Source organism: Pectinophora gossypiella, chromosome 17 (genome assembly GCF_024362695.1).
Source record: "Pectinophora gossypiella chromosome 17, ilPecGoss1.1, whole genome shotgun sequence".
Lineage (NCBI taxonomy): Eukaryota > Metazoa > Arthropoda > Insecta > Lepidoptera > Gelechiidae > Pectinophora > Pectinophora gossypiella.
The window spans coordinates 6,543,615-6,566,846 of NC_065420.1; the positions used below are offsets into that span (position 1 = coordinate 6,543,615).

The following is a 23,232-nucleotide window of genomic DNA, read 5'->3' on the forward strand; positions in this document are numbered from 1 at the left end:
TTACCCAGGATAACTTGGGGGTTTAAATGGCTACCCACGCGCGTTGGTTTAGTAGATATTAAAGTCAAATTCAATAAGGGTCGATAGTTTTAGTGTAGGTAACTAGATACTACCCGCAAAGAATGAATTTCCAAAACTCCTTTCTAAGTATTTCTAGTGTTTATGGCAGCAATACTTAAAAAATAAGTTCTAATACGGATTATAATATATCCATATGTAGTTCTTTTTCTTCTTCTCCCGTTTGGGTTATGAGGTTAGTAATCGACCTTATTAGCTCTGAGGTTTTGTATCTTCTTAGACTCTAAAGCAGTTTCACTGGGTCCGCTTACCTAACCTGAAGATTTGAAAGATCCAGTTTTTTACAGAAGCTACTGCAAAAAAGCTGCTCCTGCTGCTGCTGCTGTATGACCTTCCAAACCGAAGGGAAAACCAGCCCCATGCAGTGGTCACATAAATCCGAAACGCATTTCTCGGGAATGTGGGTTTCCGTGGGTGGGATTGATGAATGTGGAGGAAGCAAGAGAAGTGTGTCAGGATCGAAGCAAATGGAATTCTATAGTCTCTGCTTACCCCGGTGGGAAATAGGCGTGAGTTTATGTAGGCGTGTGGGTTTCCGTCCTCAAGATGTATTCCTTCACCGTTGAGCACGTGAATCATTTATGATCCAAACATGAATTCGAAAATCATTTCCATTTTCTTAGACTAGCTTCTATGATTACTAGATTAGCACTTAGTAATTTATCTTAAACCCAGTCATGTACTCAAATATAAATAGCTTTACATAGCTCTCTGTCAATTTAAAGGACGGTACAAACTCATGAATAACTTGTTCGAACATAATGATAATCAACATTTCCGATTTCGACGGTAACATTGATGTGTTTGCCTAACTATTATATTGGGTTACGACCCTTGACAGTCGGGATCTACGATTGGAAGGACAATCAGTATTTATGATTTAATCACTAGTTGAAGCAATTATGTTTGAATACATTATTTAATTTATGTAGTAAGACGATTTCGTGTTTTGGAAGACACGTTAAATAAACTGTTGGTCTCGCCTGTGGTGGAGTATGAAAGAAAGAAAAGTAAGAAAGAAAGAAACATGCACCGTACCCCTCCTGTTGCTCGAGGGGAGGTCTGTGCCCAGCTGTGAGCCGTATATACGTATAGATTAATTACGTTTTATGTTTCCAACAATTTATATACGTATATATAATATACTCGTAGATAGAAAAGTATTTTCCCATATATTTACAGTTCATTTTTGTTTACAATATATATTTTTAATGATTTATTTTTATTGTTTATAATTTGTATTGTATTAACAATGTGTATAAAAGTGCGTACAAAGTATTATAAACCATTCGATAACACAATAATATGCGTAATGACTATTCCAATCAATGAAGTTATAAGTGTTATGTGTTTTAATCACTTTCATCACTCTACTGCGCTGAGTGTAGGCGTATTATACTCGTATGGTTTTAATCAATTGCCAACAATTAATTTATAAACAAAGTCACAGACTAAAAAATACGTACATAAAAAAGCCCATAATCTTTGTAATGGGGACGATAGAGCCACCACAAGCCAAGATTTAGTATCTACATGCAAAAAAACTGCTTGGACTTTTAAAAAAAAAAGTTGTGCACTACCCTGTTTAAACAACTCTAAGCGTTCGACGTTCGCATTTCAAAAATTATATTCGTAATTCCGCATAAATCTACATTTTCGTGTCCGAAGCGGTTCGTTGGTACGCCTTAGTAAATGTAAATCAATTTACGAAAATTTTCTTTTCAAAATCCAACAAGCCAAACCGTAATTTCCCGTTTGGTATCAACAGTCAAATCATCGGACAGCTTGAATCAATGATGGATACGGCGAATTAGAGGAAATTGTACCTTATATACGTACATCGCGTGAACGGTAATGAAAACATAGGGAGGGTATCGCTTCAGTACTCAAGATACTTATACTAAATGATGGTATTAAAATGCAAATGATGAACACTGTTGAAACAACTTTGGTAATGTATAGAATATTCAAAAATCGAATCTAATAAATTTCAGTCAGGGATTGTAATAAAGTAATTTTATTTAACAACCACATCAAAAGTACAGTATGTAACGGCCTCCGTGGTCCAGTGGTTGAGCGTTGGGCTCCCTGATCCGGAGGTCCCGGGTTCGAATCCCGGACGGGATATATCACAAAAATCACTCTATGAACCCATTATTTAGTTACTACTTGCTGATGTAAGCACGTAGACGTTACATGAGTCATGTCAGGGGCCTTTGGCAGTTCAATAATAAGCCTGACACCAGGGTTGATGAAGGGGTAATCTACCTCATAACCGACATGATAGAAAAAGTACAATATACATTATTTTAATGAAATATAATCAAGAATTTCATTTTAGTGGTAACATCTATACTTTAAGCTAGTATTTCACAATACTAGCTAAACAAATACCAGTAACAGGTCTCAAAGAAACCAGTTAAGCAAAACTAAGTTCCTTTCGTGCAGTGTAATGGGGGCACGCTTAATGAAAAGCTAAGGTTTGCTTGATTAAGGCAGTTCCTCTAAAAGAATACTGCACACAGAATACTGCAGTTCAGTGCAGCTCGCAGTAACCGGCAGTTGCTTGAATTTTTAAATTATTTCGTTATTTCGAATCTAAATTGTTAATAATGTTAGACTTTTATTCAAACCTCTATTTGTAATTTCTGTTTTCATTCATCATCATCAATTTAAGAGCCACGCTCTTGTCGGTGTAGCATTTTCCATTCCAGTCTATCAAAGGCCAATTCCTTGACCTCCCTATAAGACACGACGTTGACCCTTTCTTTAATCTGTTCCATGTAAGCTCTTCTTGGTCTTCCCCTTCCTCTCTTTCCTTCTATAATGTTTTTAATAAATTTGTCCTGTATTATTATGTGTCCAATCATCTAGCCTCTTCTGTCCTCAATAATTCGCACTATTTGTTTCTTCATTATTTATTGCTTCTATACTGTTCTGGGAGCAAATAAAAAACATAGAATACGTTCAGCTGCTTGTCTTCCCGGGCATGTCGTAAAAACCGACAGAGGGATTGTGTCCTCTAACATGATGGACTAATGTTATGGGCGATAGGCTGATCCCTTACCACCATAAGGTTCATCATATCCAGCTTACGACAACGTATCAACAGTGGCCGCAAGTTGTCTTTGATTGCTTGTGGCTCTGCCCACCCCATTAGGGATTACGGGCGTGAGTTTATGTATGTATTATTTTATTATTATTTCTGTTTTCATTACAGTTGATAAATTATTTTTGTCTTTTATTTCTTAGGAAACAACATAAGCTCACGACTATATGTACGTATAACATTTTGGTAGAGATGCATCCACTGCAAGATGAACTAGTACCCATGCTTCATAGGAAATTATATAACCATTTGTACAACTTAAATGAAAATATTTTAGTAGCCCTGTGAAAAACGGGATCATCATCATCATCAGCCCATTAACGTCCCCACTGCTGGGGCACGGGCCTTCCCTATGGATGGATAGGGAGATCGGGCCTTAAACCATCACGCGGGCCCAGTGCGTATTGATGGTTATTAACGACTGCTAATGCAGCCGGGACCAACGGCTTAACGTGCCTTCCGAAGCACGGAGGAGCTCGAGATGAAAACTTTTTTTTGTGGTCACCCATCCTATGACCGGCCTTTGCGAAAGTTGCTTTACTTCAACAATCGCAGACCGAACGCGTTAACCGCTGCGCCACCGAACTCCTCAAAAACGGGTTAATGATAGGGAGATGATGATGACTGCGTTTCCAAAAGCTAAGAAAAAAAAAAACGTACATAAGATCACGCCGCGAAGACCATGGAACTCCACTTACTACGATGACACGCCATTTTAGATTCTTCCACTCTCATCAAAGACTTGATCATGAGTCAAGTGAGGGGCCTTTCGCGGCTCAATAATGACCCTGATTGATACAAGGGTTGACGGTGTTGGTATTCCACCTGACCCACACGATAAAAAAAAGAATCAAAGACTTCAAGCATGCTCGCCGGGTCAAAGTAATCTATTATAATATATGGCATTTTAGTATAACCTAAAATAAGGTTATAAACGGGAACGACAAAATGGCACATTTTACGGTGGAAAATCTCGTAATATAGTACCCACTTACACTAAACCACTCCATTCAGGGCAGCCTACAAATCTTCGTACATTCAAAGTTTAAAAATACAAGCGGCTAAGTGCGAGGAGGGCCTTAGAGGATCGCAAGTTTAATGGAACGTTAGAGTTAAAGCATAAATAACATCAGCTCGGGACTATATTACCAATTGGGGTAGTCAGATGTACATCCATTGCATTATGAACTTAGTACCCGTGCTTCACCGAGTTTGTTAGACCAACGTGATAGGCGGTGACCCGCATCATCGCTATAATGATCGATGGCTTCTTCTATCGTGCGGGTTGTCAGGTAGAATACCAACCTCATCAACCCTGGTGTCAGGGTTATTACTGTACCGCCAAAGGCCCCTGACATAGCTCATGTAACTACTACATACTTACATCAGTAAGTAGTAACCGGGACAAACGGTTTAACGTGGCTTCGGAAGCACGGATCATCTTACTTTCGGACAATCTAGTGATCAGCCAGTAATGTCCTAACCAAACTAGGGACTACAGAATAATTTTTGTGATATGTCCCCGCCGGGAATCGAACCCGGGACCTCCGGATCGTGAGCCCAACGCTCAACACTGGACCATGATCGGTGACTAACTGTGTTAGTAAAAAAAAACACTTCAGATAAATTAACTCACTAATGCAAGTCCGGAACCAGGGATGAAACTGATACTCCCCCTTTTGAGAAGCAAGCGGGGGAACCACAGCACCAGTCACTTATCCACAAAGAATGAATCTATGGAGATATTACACAATAAGTTACAGTGCATTCCTGCAGAGGTCTGAATAATTTAGAGGTAGCAGTCCTGAGCCGGCAAACAGAATCAAAAATTAAATCTAATTCGCCTTCGAGTCTCGTTATTCATGCGGCCCTTTACTCGCTTTCCGCCCGATAGACGTCTATTTAGACGGCCGAGTTCTAGCGAGTAGCATTTAACGAGTTCATGGAACGACTGTCGAAAATGATAGTGTAAGATGAACGGGACTATGGAATAAACGATACAGACTATGTGTGAGTGAGACTGCACGAGAGGGGGGGAAACAGTAGTGAATACTTCATCATCACCCTTGCGTTTTGCCGTTTTTCACAGGGTCCGCTTACTTATAACCTGAAAATTTTACGGTTTTTAACAGAAGCGACTGTCTGTCTCAACAAATACAAGAAACAAGCAACAAATACTTAATTAAAACACATAATAACGGGTTCTTACCGCGTTTAAAGCAGGGATATGAGACCCTACAGATTTATTTATTTATTTAATAATTTATTACTGACTAAAAATATAAAACCTAACCAAGCTGAACGCTTTATGACATGAAGTATTTGCAGTTAGGTGCTTTTGGTATTGGTTCTTGTTCACGTTATTCCCGCTAACAATGGGACGGCCACCGTAAGTAGTAGTTTGAAACATTTAAAAGCTGTAATAATTAAGCGCTGAATATTCTTGGATTAAAACCAAATGGAGCTTGGAGAGTTCATTGCACTCCTGCTCGTTTCTTTGTAGTAGTGGAATATGACACTACTATACTACTAACTAGTTTTCTACCCGCGGCTTCGTCTGCATGAACTTCGGTTATCGCTCGCGACACGTCTTTTCCACCCCCTTAAGGGATGATTTCGATTCAGCGGTTTAAACGTGAAAAGTTACAGACAGACAGATAAAGTTACTTTTCAATTTAAAATATTAGTATGGATTAAGTAAGTATCTATACGTACTCAGATAACATACATAAATAAAAAGCTATGGCAATAGACTATCCCCATATTACATGGGACTTAAACATAGCTAGGTGGGTGCTCAATATACATAATACATTATATATTTGATTTGTTTTGTATACTTAGTAGTAGTTAGGTAAAGCGTGGCTACTCAGTTCATCTTGCATAGGAGTGACGTTATGTTGTGTATTCTTGCATTCACACATATTATTATTATTTCGTATGGCAGACAAATATCCTGCTTGGATCAAATATCCAGCTTAAGCTCCCTTAACCAAGTCTCTGCTGCATCCGTCACACAATGCAGCTCGGCTATACCACCTGGGAACTGGCGCAGAGGGCACTCGTTCACTATGTGAGATATGGTTTGGTCCGGATGACCACATTCACAGCATGGTGACTCCTTTAAGCCCCATTTACAGGTGATGGTTTGACTTCACACATAAATTCAACTGTATTGTTAAAATCAATAGACACTTCGGTATATGTATGTAAGATATTTTTTTTACATTTTTAAATGTAAGATTAAGTTTTGCTTTCATGCAGTATTTATATTTATTTATTTTTTAAAAAAACGTCTTCTAATGTAGGCTGAATGAAGATTATGCCTTTGCCTTTGCATAGTTTGTATTAAAATTTTAATATTGACGTTTATAAAGTGACGAGTGTTTGATTCGATTAGTGGTTTAATAGATACCTACCTACCTAAGCGATATTACACCTAAATTGACGTCAATGACACCAATAAATACTTATTAGACTGTTATACTTGAATACTTTATTGACAATCATCATCATCACCAGCCCATTAACGTCCCCACTGCTGGGGCACGGGCCTTCCCTATGGATGGATAGGGAGATCGAGCCTTAAACCATCACGCGGGCCCAGTGCGGATTGATGGTTATTAACGACTGCTAATGCAGCCGGGACCAACGGCTTAACGTGCCTTCCGAAGCACGGAGGAGCTCGAGATGAAAACTTTTTTTTTTGTGGTCACCCATCCTATGACCGGCCTTTGCGAAAGTTGCTTTACTCAACAATCGCAGACCGAGCGCGTTAACCGCTGCGCCACCGAGCTCCTTATTTTATTGACAATAATGTAATATAATCGTTTCACCTTCACCTCATAGCATAGGTTATGACCCTTTTATTACTCAATAAAACTATCACCAAAACGAAATTCAATTTCATTAGACGAGACTTTTACAACTACTTTAACACAAAAAAAATAATAGTAAATAAGCAATAAAACAATCTCATATAGGTATAGGTTGACCAAATCCCATTACTAATTCTGCAAACAAACATATAACTAATAATAATATGTATTGTATCACATAGTATTATTAGCAGATAACTTGTACTCACTTCTGATATTTGTATGCCTTAAGACAAGGGGTCTAAAAAGGCTACGTAGAATCAACTAATCCAAAAAAGCAATATTTCAATTTGACATTTGCACATACTGGGTGTTAGTGACATCGTAACGAATACTGAGGGGGTTGATTCAGACAATGATTCTGAATTAAAATCAAGTGAAATTTTCCGTCGCAAAATTCATGATTTTTTTTAGTTTTTTTAAATTATTTTCAATTATATACTTTTGCGATGGAAAATTCCACTTGATATTAACTCAGAATAATCAGATGAATCATCCCTGTCAGTATTCGTTACGATGACACTTACACCCCGTACAAGTACATACGGTAGCCATACAAGTAGGTATGGGTGTTAGTGACACCGTAACGAATACTGAGGGGGATGGTTCAGACCATGATTCTGAGTTGATATCAAGTGGAATTTCGTGTCAAAAAATTCATGAAAATTTTTCTTTTCTTTTTAATTATTTTCCAATCCATACTTTTGCGACGGAAATTTCTACTTGATATCAACTCAGAATCATGGCCTGAATCACCCCTCAAAGTTTTCGTTACGATGTCACTAACACCCTGTATAAATGTAAGTGCGCTATGCCGTCAAATGTTAAATAGTAATATTACTTTGAGGAATTGCTTCGATGTGAACTTTTTAGGCCCCCTGCTCAACGCCCATACACAACGTCCATCATGTTCGACTTGAAATAATACATAACCAGTAACTCGTCCCAAAACGAAAGATATCGTCCACATATTTATATTTACGTTTGTATGTAGATCACTCACCAAAAACGTCCAGAATGTACATATACATCACCGTTCACTGGAGCGTATGAGTAGGTACATAAAGTGTACGTATCAGCCCAAATTAAGATTCCTTGCGTGCAATATTTAAACTGGCGTAAGACCCACTCAGGATACGCTGATACGATTAATTATGAACATATCACGTTTGCTTACTAATGAGATGTATTTAAATGTTTTGGGACGAAAAACACTTCTTGTGGCAGGAAATAATTATGATTAAAATTATGGTTACGTGAGGAATAAGAGTAAAATCAATGTTGATCGACGTTTTCTTTGTTTCAGTTCCTCAACTGTTTCACAAATAAACTTAAAAAACGAATACATTTTGTATTCGAAACAAGTTTTTATGTCATAACACAAAAACAAAAGCCAGTCGAAAACCAGTGGCCCACTTTTTAAAATCAGCCAGTGCAAATTTCAAAAAAAGAAAAGGAATTCTATGAAATACGCTGTCAGCTTTCGAATAGAGCTTGAAGAATCCATTACATAACATATTTAGCGAAACAAGCGCTGAACGCTTCGCATGCAGACGTCAGACATGTCAGGAAAAGCGATGGAAGCGCTGGAAGTGACAGGAGCAAGAAAATTCTATACGTAGGGTATACGAGTGAGTAGGCACACTGACTTGAATTAATGAGGCGAAACTGCTGACAATAGAACGTAGGTGTTTGTCAGTGGGCGCTATGAATGCTCATTATTTTAACATATATGATTGATCACTGCTATTACTTGGTAAATGCAGATTTTATCTTCATGAGCACTTTCTTTCCCTAAATTTATATAATGACACTATATGATGTGTTTATGTAGTAGAGCCACAGTAGAATTGCTTGTTTGTTTCTACAGTGGTAGAGTATAATGAGTATAGTTTGTATACTGATCTCCGTTCCCCTACGAATATGACTGTTATGCACAGGAATAGTTAGTCTTTGTAGTGTAAAAATGTCTCGCCAACGCTTCTACATAGATAGATAGATAAAATACTTATATAGTACTTACTCATATTTGAGTATGACTTAGAAAAAGTCCCTTTTCATGCGCAAAACAAATTTGAAATCACATCGTTGTATCAAATTCCCAACCCAATATACGTAGTGTAAGCAGTTATTCTCAAAGATTTACACCAATTGCCAACAATACACACAAATTTGACTTATCTCAAACCGAGCTCCTAAATTTCCCTAATCTCACCAATTATACGAGTCACAGAAATTACTTAACCAATTGCAGCCCTTAAATCGCTGGAATACGATCTTAAAATCCTCTGGTTTTCGAGCTAATTACACTATTTGGCTATGTAATATAGCTTTTGAAACATTAGCTGGGAATGTCACAAGTTGGTGATATATAGAGGGCGTAGGGTCGCCCCAGATTACTTTGTGTTGAAATTTGGTAAGCCGCGGCGTAGTGCGTGAATCATGTAGAGTGCGGGTGAACAGTGGAGAAACGTGCAGTACAACCAGTCTGACAGAACAGTGTGATTTATTGGTATATTAATTAACATGGTGCTTTGAGACTCACGCACTCTGGCCTGTAATAGAGTCATCGTCATATGCATGGACTTATTAGACGAGCAATTCAACTTAACACTGGCAGGACGCCACAGCATAAAATCAAGATCACTTCCATCCGTCCTCAAATGTTACACTGTGGTATTTATTGTCGCAAACTCAAGTGCTTTGAACATTTTGCAAATATCTCGTTCTATAGAACAATTGTATCTTGTGAAATCTAACCATTAAAATCAATGAGGCTGAAAGTCCCATTTACACGACACCATCTTAATACCATAGTTTCCGCTCTATAGCCGAATATATTTACAAAATGGCCTGCCAAGATTCGTGAGGCGAATAATCGGGACCTTCAATGACAGCTGTTAGTTCAGATGATAATAATTAATAATAACACTTGCTCGTGACATGTGTTATCTCATAGAATATTGACATATATAATAAGAGTGAGACAGACAGACGTTGCGAAATACGTTTTGCGGTATACTTGCGGTGTTTTATTCATAAGGAAGCTGTTTTGACGTAAGCAATAAGAGAAGATGCCTCGTTTGTTTTGCTCAAACTGATAGTCTCGTAAAGTTAGATAGTTGTACGAAAATGGGTAATAAAATTAACATAAGCTGAACAAAAACTATTTAAAAGATTGGTAGGTTTAAAACATAAAATAAACTATTAAGTAAGTACTATTATTATTAAATCAGTCATTGATTACCTGTCTATAAACGACTGATTAATGTTTTTACTTTGTATTAAACGTGGAAGATATTATAATAAAGAATAGATATAATATTATATTCATCCGTAACTTCGAGATGCTTGATTTGAAAGGTAAGTAACGAAGTCGAATTCTATTTTTCAGATAATTTGATTCAATTTCAAAAAGCTCGTCGTCGTAACATAAGTAAGTAGAGAATCAAGAAGCGGAGCCAGATGGCACTTGACGTTAATATAAAATTAATTACGTCAACGAAGCAGAATTACAGAATCCGAGACGCGTCCGAGATGAGAAGTCGCGTTATGCTGACTGAAAGAATAAGTTTTAAAACAAAATCGGTCACTTCGAATGTTTGCGTCATTCAAGTATTATATTTTGTCACTTTGTAATAGAATACTCTACAACCTAATCAAATGAGATACTTTTCACGAAATGACAAAACGAGTTATCTTTGGAGTTTGTATGGAAATACCACCCTGTGACATCATCAATAAAGACGGTCATTGTTACTTAATTCAAAAATAAAATTCGAAAATAAGTCGAAAAGTAAAAGAATATTAATCATCTCAGATTGGCTTCTATTTCTAGATAAGCATTTTATTATTTTATAATTTATATTTGACCCAGTCATATATCCTATTGTTTTTTAATGTTGTGTTTATGTGCAATAAAGCGTTATTGTATTGTATTGTACTATTCCTATAAAATGCAACACGTCTTTCCATGTTTAGGTTAGGAAAACACATATAATACACATATAATTTTAAGAACTTAGGGTGGTATTAACAAACTAATAACGGCCTCTGTGGTCCAGTGGTTGAGCGCTGTGCTCACGAGACGGAGGTCCCGGGTTCGATTACCGGTAGGGACATATCACAAAAATCACTTTGAGATCCCTAGTTTGGTTAGGACATTACAGGCTTACACTAGAGCATTACCTGATTGTCTAAAAGTAAAACGATCCGTGCTTCGGAAGGCACGTTAAGCCGTTGGTCCCGGTTACTACTTACTGATGTAAGTCAGGGGCCTTTGGCGGCCCTATTACCAGGGCTGATGAGGTCGGAAATCCACCTTACAACCCACACGATGGAAGAAGAATGTTGATCATGAAAACATTCACACATCGCGTGCTACCGTCAATACGTTATTATGGGGTAGTTATTACATTTTTGAGATTCATAGTGCGTTGCGCGGCTGTAACCAATTTCGCCTTCTCGTCAAACTTCGCCACATGTCGCCGCGCGTGTCCCGCATTCGATACTCTGTACGACAAAATAGTTGTTTTATAAGACTTGTTTTGCGGAAATCTTGTTGGTTGGAAGATGGCTTGTAAGACCGGTGTGCGGCAAAAAAGTTCTCATCACGTGCAATTAATTGTGAAACGTACATTTTAAAGGGAAAATGTTAATAAATCAACATCCGCACCATTCTACTACTAACTATACATTAGCTTAACTAAATACGCCCACTACTATATCAACCAGACTTTAGTATTTACTTATAGACAAAATTCGAAAGAAAACTTGAATAATGTCTTTGTCAAGCCCCTTATTGAAGTCAAAAACAAAATTCCCAGACAATTCCTATTTTTAGCAACTGCCCGGGCTATTTCTGGCGAACAATTAACAACGAGTTTATATTTTATTTGTCAATGGACTTCGTAATGATAAAATAATTTAATTTACAATACATATTTCAGTATTTTTGGGCACGACTATGTCGCTCTTATTGGTACATAATCCAATCAGATATAAATATACAAAGCTGGGTATATAGATACATGTACGCAAAATATAAACTACTAGGTATAATAGTATAGTGCAGTACAATTGAAACAAAGAAACTGTATACTTGCACGACAGTACGATACCTACACAAACAAAACTCTATATCTATATTAACAGTACCCAAAGTGCGTAGGAAGCCTGCATTCCCAAGGCATTATCTTTCCATTCATCACTTTTTCAACAATTCGCTCTCACCTGCTGCGTATCAGAGGAGTGAAGTAAGGGATCGCGAGGATTTGAGAGATTAGGCACGTCGAATGCATCCGTACTCTGACTTACAACGATCCGCGCGTAATCTCAGGGAAAGTCGGCAAACAACGGATTTGTTTTAGGGCTCCACGACCACAAAAAGTCAAGGCTCGTTGTTAATGATCGTGACATATGTCACTTGTGGGACGTGGAACGTCACTACAAGGGGGCAGCGGGAGGCGAGGAAGACTCCAGCGCCGCCATATTCGGATTGGACCGCGACAACAACGCACGCGCGTAACGAGCGCGTCGTCCTAACGTCAAAATGACGACATTTATATTCAATTTGTAATTTCTCTCTTAATAATTCATTATAATATGTGAAGTTGTTACTGGCGGTTTTACTTCATGAAGATCCCTAAACACCTGTCTCATCGGCGTAAGAAGCTGCGGCAGCGACTCTTCCCTGCGGGATTGGAGCGAGAGGAGAGCGTCGGCAGAGCGGTCGAGACGGGCCTTAACATGGCGACCGTGACAGGACAAAGAATCCAACAATCTTCGGGTACATCTTCTGAGGTCTAAGGCGATCCAGTAGTAATCAACATCTACAATATGGACATGGATACATAATTTCTACAATGTGAACTACGAAGAATGTGAAGATAACGCGGCGCGGCATGATTAAAATGGAAGTAAGCCCAATTTTGGTATAAAAATAATAATTTAAAGTCACTTATTTCGTGAAAACGTTTCAGTGGGTTTCAGATTGCTTCGTTTTGGGTGATCAGTGTGCATATGCCTCTTATAATTTCGTAATAAGCTATGTGAGCTTCTTGGTCGGCGTCGTCCGCCATTTGCATATGCATCTTTTCATTTCTGTTTGCCGCGTTTGCATAACGTAAAATTTCAATTCCATGTAAGTTCTATGTCCAAATAACTAATACATATAACCTACAACTTTGGCTTGGATAGTGTTTCTAATAGTGTTTTTATTTGTTAATTTTAATTTTATTTGCACGAAGTACTAAGGTTTGTCATGACCCTAGGTTGCCTATCTGCTGTCCAAGCAAGTAACCTACTCTGCTTCTGCAAGCACTAACCAAGCCGCTGTTGCTTATTTCTAATATGTAGCTATGTACCATCTGTGAAACAATCAGGCAGGTCGTAAGCAAACTAATGTTTTTGTACTTTGTGTACCAAACTTATTCTATTATGCCACCAACGGTGAAACAATCCATTTAGGGGCACACAATAATTAATTCTTAAATTTTATGTTGCCATCGGTGAAACAATCCATTTAGGTACATAAACTATTTCTATAATGTTATGCTACCATCGGTGAAACAATCCATTTAGGAGCATACAATAATTAATTCTTAAATTTTATGTTACCATCGGTGAAACAATCCATTTAGGTACATAAACTATTTCTATAATGTTGTGCTACCACCGGTGAAACAATCCATTTAGGGGCACACAATAATTATAATTTTATGTTGCCATCGGTGAAACAATCCATTTAGGTACATAAACTATTTCTATAATGTTGTGCTACCAACGGTGAAACAATCCATTTAGGAGCATACAATAATTATAATTTTATGTTGCCATCGGTGAAACAATCCAGCTAGGTACATAAAATAATAATTCTTAATTTTATGTAACCATTGGTGAAACAATCCAGCTAGGTACATACATATTAACTAATACTTTAAAGCTATGGTGAAACAATCCAAATAATATAGCACAAAACATTTAATTTATAATTTTTAAAGCTATGGTGAAACAATCCAAATAATATAGCATAAAACATTTAATTTATAATTTTTAAAGCTATGGTGAAACAATCCAAATAGTAGTCTTTAAGTTTCTTTAATTATTCTTTAGCTATTAGGTGAAACAATCCAAAATAATAGCACAATTATAATTTTATTTGTTATGCAATAAATTTTATGTTGTCATTTGTCATTATTGCATAGTCATACTAATATTCTAATCTTATTCAACTTGTTTATAAGTTATTTCATAAGTTGCTAAGCACTTATTCTTCATGCTAAGTCCCTAATAGGGTAGGCAGATCTTATAGTCTTTAAATTAATGTGAAACAAATATTGAAGTGTTCTGCTGAACATATTTCAGAGTCGCTGAGCTACAACCGTCTTCGGGGTCCACACCGGGGTTCGGCTTATACGCAGCGCGTGAGAGTGAGTGACACCGTGGCACAGCTGCGCTCTGCACTGCACTGCACTCCACTGCGCGTGATTCGTCAACACCGCGTCCATTGCCGCTTTGCAATACATTGCGGCGCATATGGTTTAATTTTTATATTACTATTTTTGCGTTGTCTGTTCAACTTGTCTATCTGTTGTCACTTCCATAACGTAACGTAGTCATTATGGAAGGCGAATTGAATACTTTAATTAGACAAAGAAGCTCTATAAAGGCAAGGATAACTATTTTTCATAAATATGTGGACAGTATTAAATTAATTGAAACTAGTAAACTTGATAAAGTAATGCTAAGTGAATTACAATTGAAATTGTCTCGATTTCAAGAACTTTTTGTAAAGTTTGATGATATTCAATCTAAAATTGAAATTTATGCTACTAATATTGAGGAACAAATGCTGGAACGAGACAAAATTGAAGATTGTTTTTGTAAATTGATTTCTTTGGCGCAAAATATTTGCGATCAGTATAATGTAGTTGAAGAAGTAAGGCACCCGCGTTCCGAGTCAGGTCACGGCAGCTGCCACTCTTCAAATAATAATTGTAACATTAAACTGCCAACTATTAAACTACCGACCTTTGACGGTAATTATTTAAAATGGCTCGAGTTTCATGATTCATTTGATACTTTGATAAACAAAAATGATTCTGTCCCAAATATAAATAAATTTCACTACTTGCGTTCCTCACTGGAGGGCGCTGCAGCAGTTGTTATTAAATCAATTGAATTCACTGCTAATAATTATAATTATAAATCTGCTTGGAATCTTCTTTGTGAGCGGTTTAATAACAAACGAATTTTAACAAATAATCATATCAAATGTTTATTTAATTTTGATCCCATCACAAAAGAATCTTACAAATCATTAAGATACATGATTGATTATTATTCAAAGAATTTAAGTGCATTGGAACAGTTAGAGGAACCCACGGAACACTGGGATACCTTAATTATCTTTATGATGGCATCAAAACTGGACAGTGCTACAGCACGCAAGTGGGAGGAGCACAAAAGTAATCTTGAAAAATCACCAACTCTTAAAGAATTTATTAAGTTTTTGCGCTCTCGTGCTGACGTTTTGGAAACCATGCAGTACAACCACAACAGTGGGGCTGCAAGGAATGAAAAACAAAGATTTACAAAATCTTTTGTCGCTTTATTTGGCGATAATACAAATTATAAAGAATGTATTATATGTAAACAATCTCATCTTCTATACCAGTGTACTATATTTAAAGAAATGTCGTTGGAAGATAGGTTGGCTCATGTCTCAAAGTTCAACTTGTGTAAGAACTGTCTTCGTACAGGGCACCGACCTGCACAGTGCCGTCTAGGTCCGTGTCGCTTCTGTAAGAAAAAACATAATTCTTTGTTACATAAATCTAAAACAAATACTAATAAATATAGGTTGTCGCACTTACCTGTTGCTTCCGCCGTTGCCAGCCACGTCGCTGGTGCCGCCGCCGCAGTGCCGCCGTCGCCTGCTGTCGCTGAGTCGTCGTCGCCTGCCGCCGCGGTGTCGCCGTCGTCTTCTTTGTCTCTTTCTGCGGCAACGCCGGGACAGGTGCTCCTTTGTACCGCTGAGGTGGAGTTAGTAGACCTGAAAAGTAATAACACTTACCCTGCTAAAGTGCTGCTAGACAGTGGAAGTCAATCTTCTTTTATAACTGAAAAAATGCAAAATATAATGAATCTTGATTCCAACAATGTAAGACCAATGCCGGTCTCTGGAATCAATAATAGTAAAACAAGTGTAAATAAAGTCTGTAATTTACGAATAAAGTCTAAGGTCAACTCATTCCACATTGATTTGTCGTGTCTTGTCATACCACAAATTACTAATCAACTACCTAATGTGGAAATTGACCCCTCGCGTCTTAACATTCCTAATAATGTTCTACTGGCGGACCCGGGCTTCTTTCGTCCCTCCGAGATACATGTTCTTTTAGGGGCAGATGCCTTTTGGGAAGTCGTGGAGTCGCAGCAAATTAGACTTGGGCGAAACAAACCCACTCTTCAACAATCTATGTTTGGCTGGCTTGTCGCCGGCCCGACGAGTGTAAACCCTACTGTTACTAATTGTCATGTACAATGCTATTTCTCTCGAGATATACCAAAGTCTTTTCCTAAATTGTGGAAATCTAAAGATGGATTTTCTTCATCATCTAAAGTGTATAAGAAAAGATTTTAACTAATGTAAATATATCTTGTCATCTGAGTAGGTGGTGAATGTTCTAACACCTCATAAAGTTATTTTACCTGAAACAATGGTTAGTTTGTTAATACAAGTTTATACTATTTTATTACAAACATTCTTATATAACTAAAATTACAAATACTAATATACTTATTATAATAATTTATGTCTATGTCTTATGCTTTTATAAACGACTTTAAAATAATAAAATAAATAATTAAACTATACTACTGCTACTAAAGTTTAAATAAAAAGTAAATAATTTACTTACCTTATAGACAACATGTCTTAGCGGGAATCTTATTTTGTTAAAGATGTCCACGTATTTCAAACATAATATAAATCACTATAAATACTTATAATTTACATCAACCTCGTGTCACTCTTAGACTTGCTGCACCGACTTTGTTATAGTCCTTCTATTTCTCCAGCCGCAAGTGGCGTGTAGTTAAAATATCGAAATGTTGCCTTTGTATACATTTGTCTGTTTTTCTACCTAAGTACAATCATACTTTGCCTTTGAAGATTTATAGCGCGACGTGGAAAGCCACGCACTATTTTCTGTGACAATGAAAATAATTTCATAGGTACAATAATAGGTGAGTTGAACAGACTAGCTCAAAGTTGTAACCGTGAGGTTGATGAATTTACGTGCGGTGAGGGCACTGTTTTTCAATTTACGCCTGTGTATTCGCCTAATTTCGGTGGGATCTAGAGGGCGGATGTTAAATCGACAAATTCCGTTTTATTATTACGAGTAGCTGGCAACACGAGTTTACCATCTATGTACACTGATCTCTCAAATCGAGGCAATCTTAAACTCGTCTGTTGACCCGTTGTCAGCTGACCTTTAGGTTTGACATTCTTAACGTATGGGCACTTCTTACTTGGTCGTCCACTAACGTCGAGTCCTTCACCAACCATCGAGAAGATATGCTTCAATCGATACCAACTCCTAGAACGTCCCGTCAGTACTTCTAGAGCAGGTGGACCATGGAGTACCTGTCTCAATTACAAACGAGAACGAAGTGGAAAACTCCGGGACATAGCTGCGACGTCAGTGACCTGATCGTCGTCAAGGAAGACAATGTTCCACCCATGAAGTGGGTCATGGGACGCATCAAAGTTCTTCATCCTGGACCTGGACCTGCATCAGCCGCGTTGCTGATATTCTAACTTCAAAGGGCATGATAAGGCTGACACTAACCAAAGTGTGTCCGCTGGTGCCTAGAGATTCTCATGAGCTCCTTGAAAGCCAGCTTTCAAGGGGGGGGAGCATGTTAATGATCGTGACATATGTCACTTGTGGGACGTGGAACGTCACTACAAGGGGGCAGCGGGAGGCGAGGAAGACTCCAGCGCCGCCATATTCGGATTGGACCGCGACAACAACGCACGCGCGTAACGAGCGCGTCGTCCTAACGTCAAAATGACGACATTTATATTCAATTTGTAATTTCTCTCTTAATAATTCATTATAATATGTGAAGTTGTTACTGGCGGTTTTACTTCATGAAGATCCCTAAACACCTGTCTCATCGGCGTAAGAAGCTGCGGCAGCGACTCTTCCCTGCGGGATTGGAGCGAGAGGAGAGCGTCGGCAGAGCGGTCGAGACGGGCCTTAACACTCGTTTTAATCTAAAATAACATTGTAAAATAAAAAAAACATTTAGCCCTGTTTTCAGCAGACCAACTGAGTACAATTGTGTCCAAATTAGTATTTTAAGAAATTACGTTTGGGCGTTTGAATGAGGGATGTAATATGTGTGGGTTAAACAACGTGAGTGAAAGTAAAAACTTTCCAAAAGCACAGCCGCTGGCCACACGCAAACTGCAACGAAAAACATTATTCATCGCTGGGAAATATCTATACGAGCGTCCAAATTCTGAGTCAAAACGCCACGAACAATACGGGCCGAAAGCGTAAAACCAACGACTTCTGAAAAGAGCCAGCGAACCATGCGAATTCACGAGAAACTTCAGGACAAAACCCGCCATGTCCTAAAGACAAATTCCCGCTTACACGCAGAATAATAACTGCCGACGACAATTCATGAAATTTGGTGCAATTTTGCCTCAATTGTAGGCACCGAAGTAAGATGGATGTTCCATTACGATTACTAATGACACCGAACGCTGTCTTCAATTTCGAACACAAAGAATGTTCCTAGTTAGTAATAGCAACATTCAACTCACGGATACTAGGGGCGTAATAAATTCGCCTATAACACGCATAATAGCCTGGAACATCAAAAAGGTTAACCGTGAACAAATATGGTGTAAGCGAATTCTAATCTGTGTTGCGGCAGGCGGCTGTGTTTTGTTAGGCGACGTAGCTGTGATAGTGGGCAGGCCCGCATTAAAATTAAATTCTGTGCAGGCGAAGGCGGGTCAGCACTCGTTCATTATTGAAGACTAAATGAAAGGCAAGCGGGCCGACCTCACCGAGATCCGCAGTTTACTCCACATGCTGCCTAGTTTTGTACATTAATTCAGTTTGTGCTCTCGTATTCCACAAAATTGGTCATAACTTTATCCTACCTAACTATAATTAACAAAAGCAAGGACTATCGACTGACTACTTCGGGAACGTTGATCTATCGCTGGAATAGTAACAGACAGTTTTGACGTTCTTCCAACAAAGGGTGATAAATTGAACACGCAGTAAGTAGACGTCTTTGTTTTAGCCAGTGGGGAGACTGCAAGGCGAAGGCTTATTCTTATCGCTTTTAATTTGAAACGATGCCAGAAAAATAAAACGTTGGTATGAGGGCGTAGCGAGGCGACGGTGCGCGGCGATTACTTAACTTTAGTACGCTGCGGACCGAATTACATGAGATGGCGCCCGACGTGGAGCTCGGTATAAGTAAGCAAATTGTTCTTGGATGAAGGAGAATATCCTCTCTAGTTACGGTAGATGGAACCGCATACGTTGCGCTGCTTAATTATAGGAGCAGTCATTTTTGGCACCATTTCAGGGTCGATTAATAAAACTGAAATAGCGCAGTTCTTGTTTACCGCGTTTACAATATGACTTTGAATTCCGTAGTTTGTGTTGTATTTTAAGTCGTCTGAGTGTGGTTATGGTAACAAGGTAAGGAACCTCGCTCCTATAGAGAAGATAACAGGCGTCTAGAAATGTGGAAGAACGAAACGCCTAGAAATTGCAAATTCAACCGAGTCGGGCACGTTTTGTTCGCGGCCGGCAATTCGCACACCTCCACGGCTCCTTTTATTATTTAAACAAGTAGCCGCGCGAGGAGATTTTCTCAGTGCCAGTTTTTTGAACCAACTCCGCAAAATTCATTTGTAATTCATACAAAATTCTTTGCACTGCCTTCCCTCGGCGGTTTATTATGCCCCGACATTTTCCACTCGAAAGCCAACTATTGCCTTCCTTTATATTCAACAACGTGGTTTAATTAGTGACTTCTTCGGTTCCAATTAAGCGCTAGCAAAGAATAATCTCGACCAATTCCGGGACCGAATAGGTCTTTCAATTATTTTTTCCCGAACAAATCCCGACGAAAAAGATTGCACAAACAAATGTACAAATTAAGCACAAACGAGGCGCCATTTGCCGTGTAATTTCATCGGACTTTCGGTGAAAGCAAGTCGACCGTGCCGCCCACTTCGATATTTCCACTGGCGAAATAAATGCTTGCCTATAATTTTAACAAATTCCCCGACCGATGTAGCATTACGGTTCGCGACAGAGCAATCTGGGTCGTGATTACGCACCGAAAAAACGCTAAGAGGCTCCCTTCAGCGACGTTACATCTTAATGTAGCCACAATATACATAATGGCAAGATATTTAGACCACGAGTGCTTCTGACTGCTATACATCAAACGAAGACATTACCACAAAACGCCTGTTAGATACCGACAGCATAAAATATTCGGAACGTTTTGATATATTTGAGGGATATGGAAATCGGTGGCACGACGGAATATGTATGCCGGGTTCGTTTATGGCAAGAAAAAATATGGAGATAACAATCGTGGAATTTATACGTGGTCGGCAATGTCATCGTGCATGCATATGAAGATTGCAGACAAAGGAAGCTTCCCTTAGCATTGTGTCCAGGGAATAACGCAGCCCTCCGTTAACGCAATTTGTCTACGAACGTGATCAATAGCGGTAGAAATATACTAGCTAGTGGATTAGCTTGATGTCTTTTTTGCTGACGCTGCGTCGGGCTTGCTCCTCGACCCGACGCGCTTACATCTCGTAAATATCAGACCAACATTTCTGTTCGATAAATATTAAAATTTTGAAATGTAAACTTGGCGCTTTGTAGCATTTTTACATACCAATACCTAAGGTTGCAATATGGCTGCAGAACGACGCAGTGTAAGCATTAAGTAATGTAAGTGCATTTTCTTATTTTTAGCATGCTAATTTATAAACTTCTATCGAAAACAAACACGTTTACATTCGGTACTGTCATTTTTCTATCCCAAAAAACACGACATGTACAAAACAAAGGACAATCGAATAAACAAAAGCACTGTGTCTGCTCAAAACATGTCTAACAAATAACAAAAAAGAATGGCTAAGTAGCTCACATTTTTACATCGAGCCGAGGGTATGTCAGGGGCAGGACAGAGCCCTACTAATGAAGGGCAGAGGACCCAAGTCACTTTGTCTCAGACGTTTTTGTGCCACTACATTGGTAGTACGGATGAATAATTTAGCAACAGGCGTAGTCCTGAACGAGACGGAATCGCTTTGTGACTTGACTTGACAGCATCGTAGCTATTGATTTTCGTGAGTGTTCGTCACTTGTTTATTTATTTAGCTCATATTTTATTACTTTTACCTTTTTCCAAACTTACAAGGGAACTCATCTTTATACATAAAATATATTTCAGTCAATATTATCATTCTTCTATCGCGTGGGTTGTGAGGTGGATTACCAACCTCATCAACCCTAGTGTCAGGGTTATTATTGAGCCGCCAAAGTACCCTGATATGGCTCGTATATCGTACTAAAGAAGAACAATAAAGCAAATGAAGGAATTCCACATTTTCTGCTTACCCCGGTGGGAAATAGGCGTGAGTTTGTGTGTGTATGTGTGTGTAAGAAGAACAATACTACTCTACTTCTACTCAAACGATAAGTGCTTTACAAATTGCCTTAAGTAAGATTACTCTTAACCTACACCTATAATGCCATGATGTAGGCATTCAGTAGCTTTTAGTGTCTAAATACATGTACAACTTGCTACTAAGTTATATGTACTTATGGTACATTAAGCAAAGTCTAAGTTGTACAGTTGAAAACAAATGTGTTTCTCAGATATCATAAATAAACCTCGTATAAAAATTCACCAGATTAATTAATTACAGTGCCACTACTTATCGGTTTGCTTACCTCTTTAGGAATTACGGGTTTGAGTTTAACTTAATCCATGTATGTCAAGGGGAGGCAACTACATTAAAAAAAAATAGTGAAAAAAGTCGTTATAAGGTTAAATTTTCCATAGTGACTTCCGATTACTATGACTCTGACACGTAGTAACTATTACGTAATCTGTGGTCTGACAGCTGTCAAAATGAACTTCTCTCCATATTTTTACTTTACTTTCTGGGTATGAAGGCGTCCTAAAACGGAACGGAACAGTAGAATAGGGTATCAGTAGAATAGAGTAGGGACCGGGTCAAAGATATATTATACAATACTAATCTAGAGATAGAATCCAGTCTAAGATAATCAAAAATCAATCAATTTTACTTGGAGACTTATTTTCGAAATTTATTTACGAATTAAGTAACAATGAGTACGACGTTTGACCAATTTTTTATGACGTCACGGGACACTATTTCCATACTAACTCCAAAGAAAACTTTCATTCTGAAGTTTCGTAAAAAATATCTTTTAACTAGGTTGTCAAGTGACCTATTCCTACGAGTTTACGTAGATAATGGTGCTAATTCCTGTAAACACCATCTAATTCTATTTTAAGTCATATCTGTCATTATCCGCCGAAAAGGAAAGGGACGGGTAATCAACAAGCATAAAATTTATGGAACACACGTCAAATTTAAGCACAAACCGTCTAAAAATTTTACATTGGCCAATAACCCGACAGAATTATGTTGTCATACGGTTTGGTATGCACCAGTGAGATACCTTTTTGATTCGCCCGGGTTATTCATTCATTTACTCATTCTTCCGAAAATTAAGAGCTGTGAATCATCCGTCCCTTTCCTTTTCGGCGGATAAGAAAATTACAGGTATAACTTAAAGTAAAATTTGAAGGTGTCTGCGGGAATCAGGGTCAAAGTACTTATGTCTTGTTAGTAGTCACTTCTGTCCACGAGTGTATAGTAATTACCACATACGTAGATAACCGTAGTGCAATTTCCGTGCTCCAGGCTTGAGCAGCGACATTTCCCGAGTAAGATTATCAATTTAGCGATCGTCGAACATCTAATACATTTGCATTTCCTCACACAAGTTAGTATTAAGAAGGGAGACGAAAGGGTTGTGGATTCTGAGAGGGAAT

General features: G+C 38.3%; 2 protein-coding genes across 5 annotated transcripts in view; one reads left to right on the forward strand and one right to left on the reverse strand.

Moving 5' to 3' along the window:
* The window catches only part of LOC126374315 (semaphorin-1A), a 449,388-nt gene that overhangs the window by 308,509 nt on the left and 117,647 nt on the right, over positions 1-23,232 (reverse strand). The window lies entirely within an intron of this gene.
* Positions 12,472-18,340, forward strand: LOC126374328 (uncharacterized). 2 transcript variants are annotated; one of them, XM_050020897.1, is made up of 2 exons: positions 12,472-13,592; positions 13,815-18,340. In XM_050020897.1, exon 2 carries the CDS (start codon positions 14,687-14,689, stop codon positions 16,709-16,711), a length of 2,025 nt encoding a protein of 674 aa, XP_049876854.1. In that variant the 5' UTR covers positions 12,472-13,592; positions 13,815-14,686; the 3' UTR covers positions 16,712-18,340. The 2 variants fall into 2 exon arrangements, with proteins under 2 accessions (XP_049876854.1, XP_049876855.1); XM_050020898.1 differs by lacking the exon at positions 12,472-13,592 and having other exon boundaries at positions 13,603-13,922; positions 13,980-18,340.

Bases quoted from the DNA above. Each gene is read 5' to 3' on its own strand.
- LOC126374328 (XM_050020897.1), top strand. From the start codon at position 14,687: ATGGAAGGCGAATTGAATACTTTAATTAGACAAAGAAGCTCTATAAAG.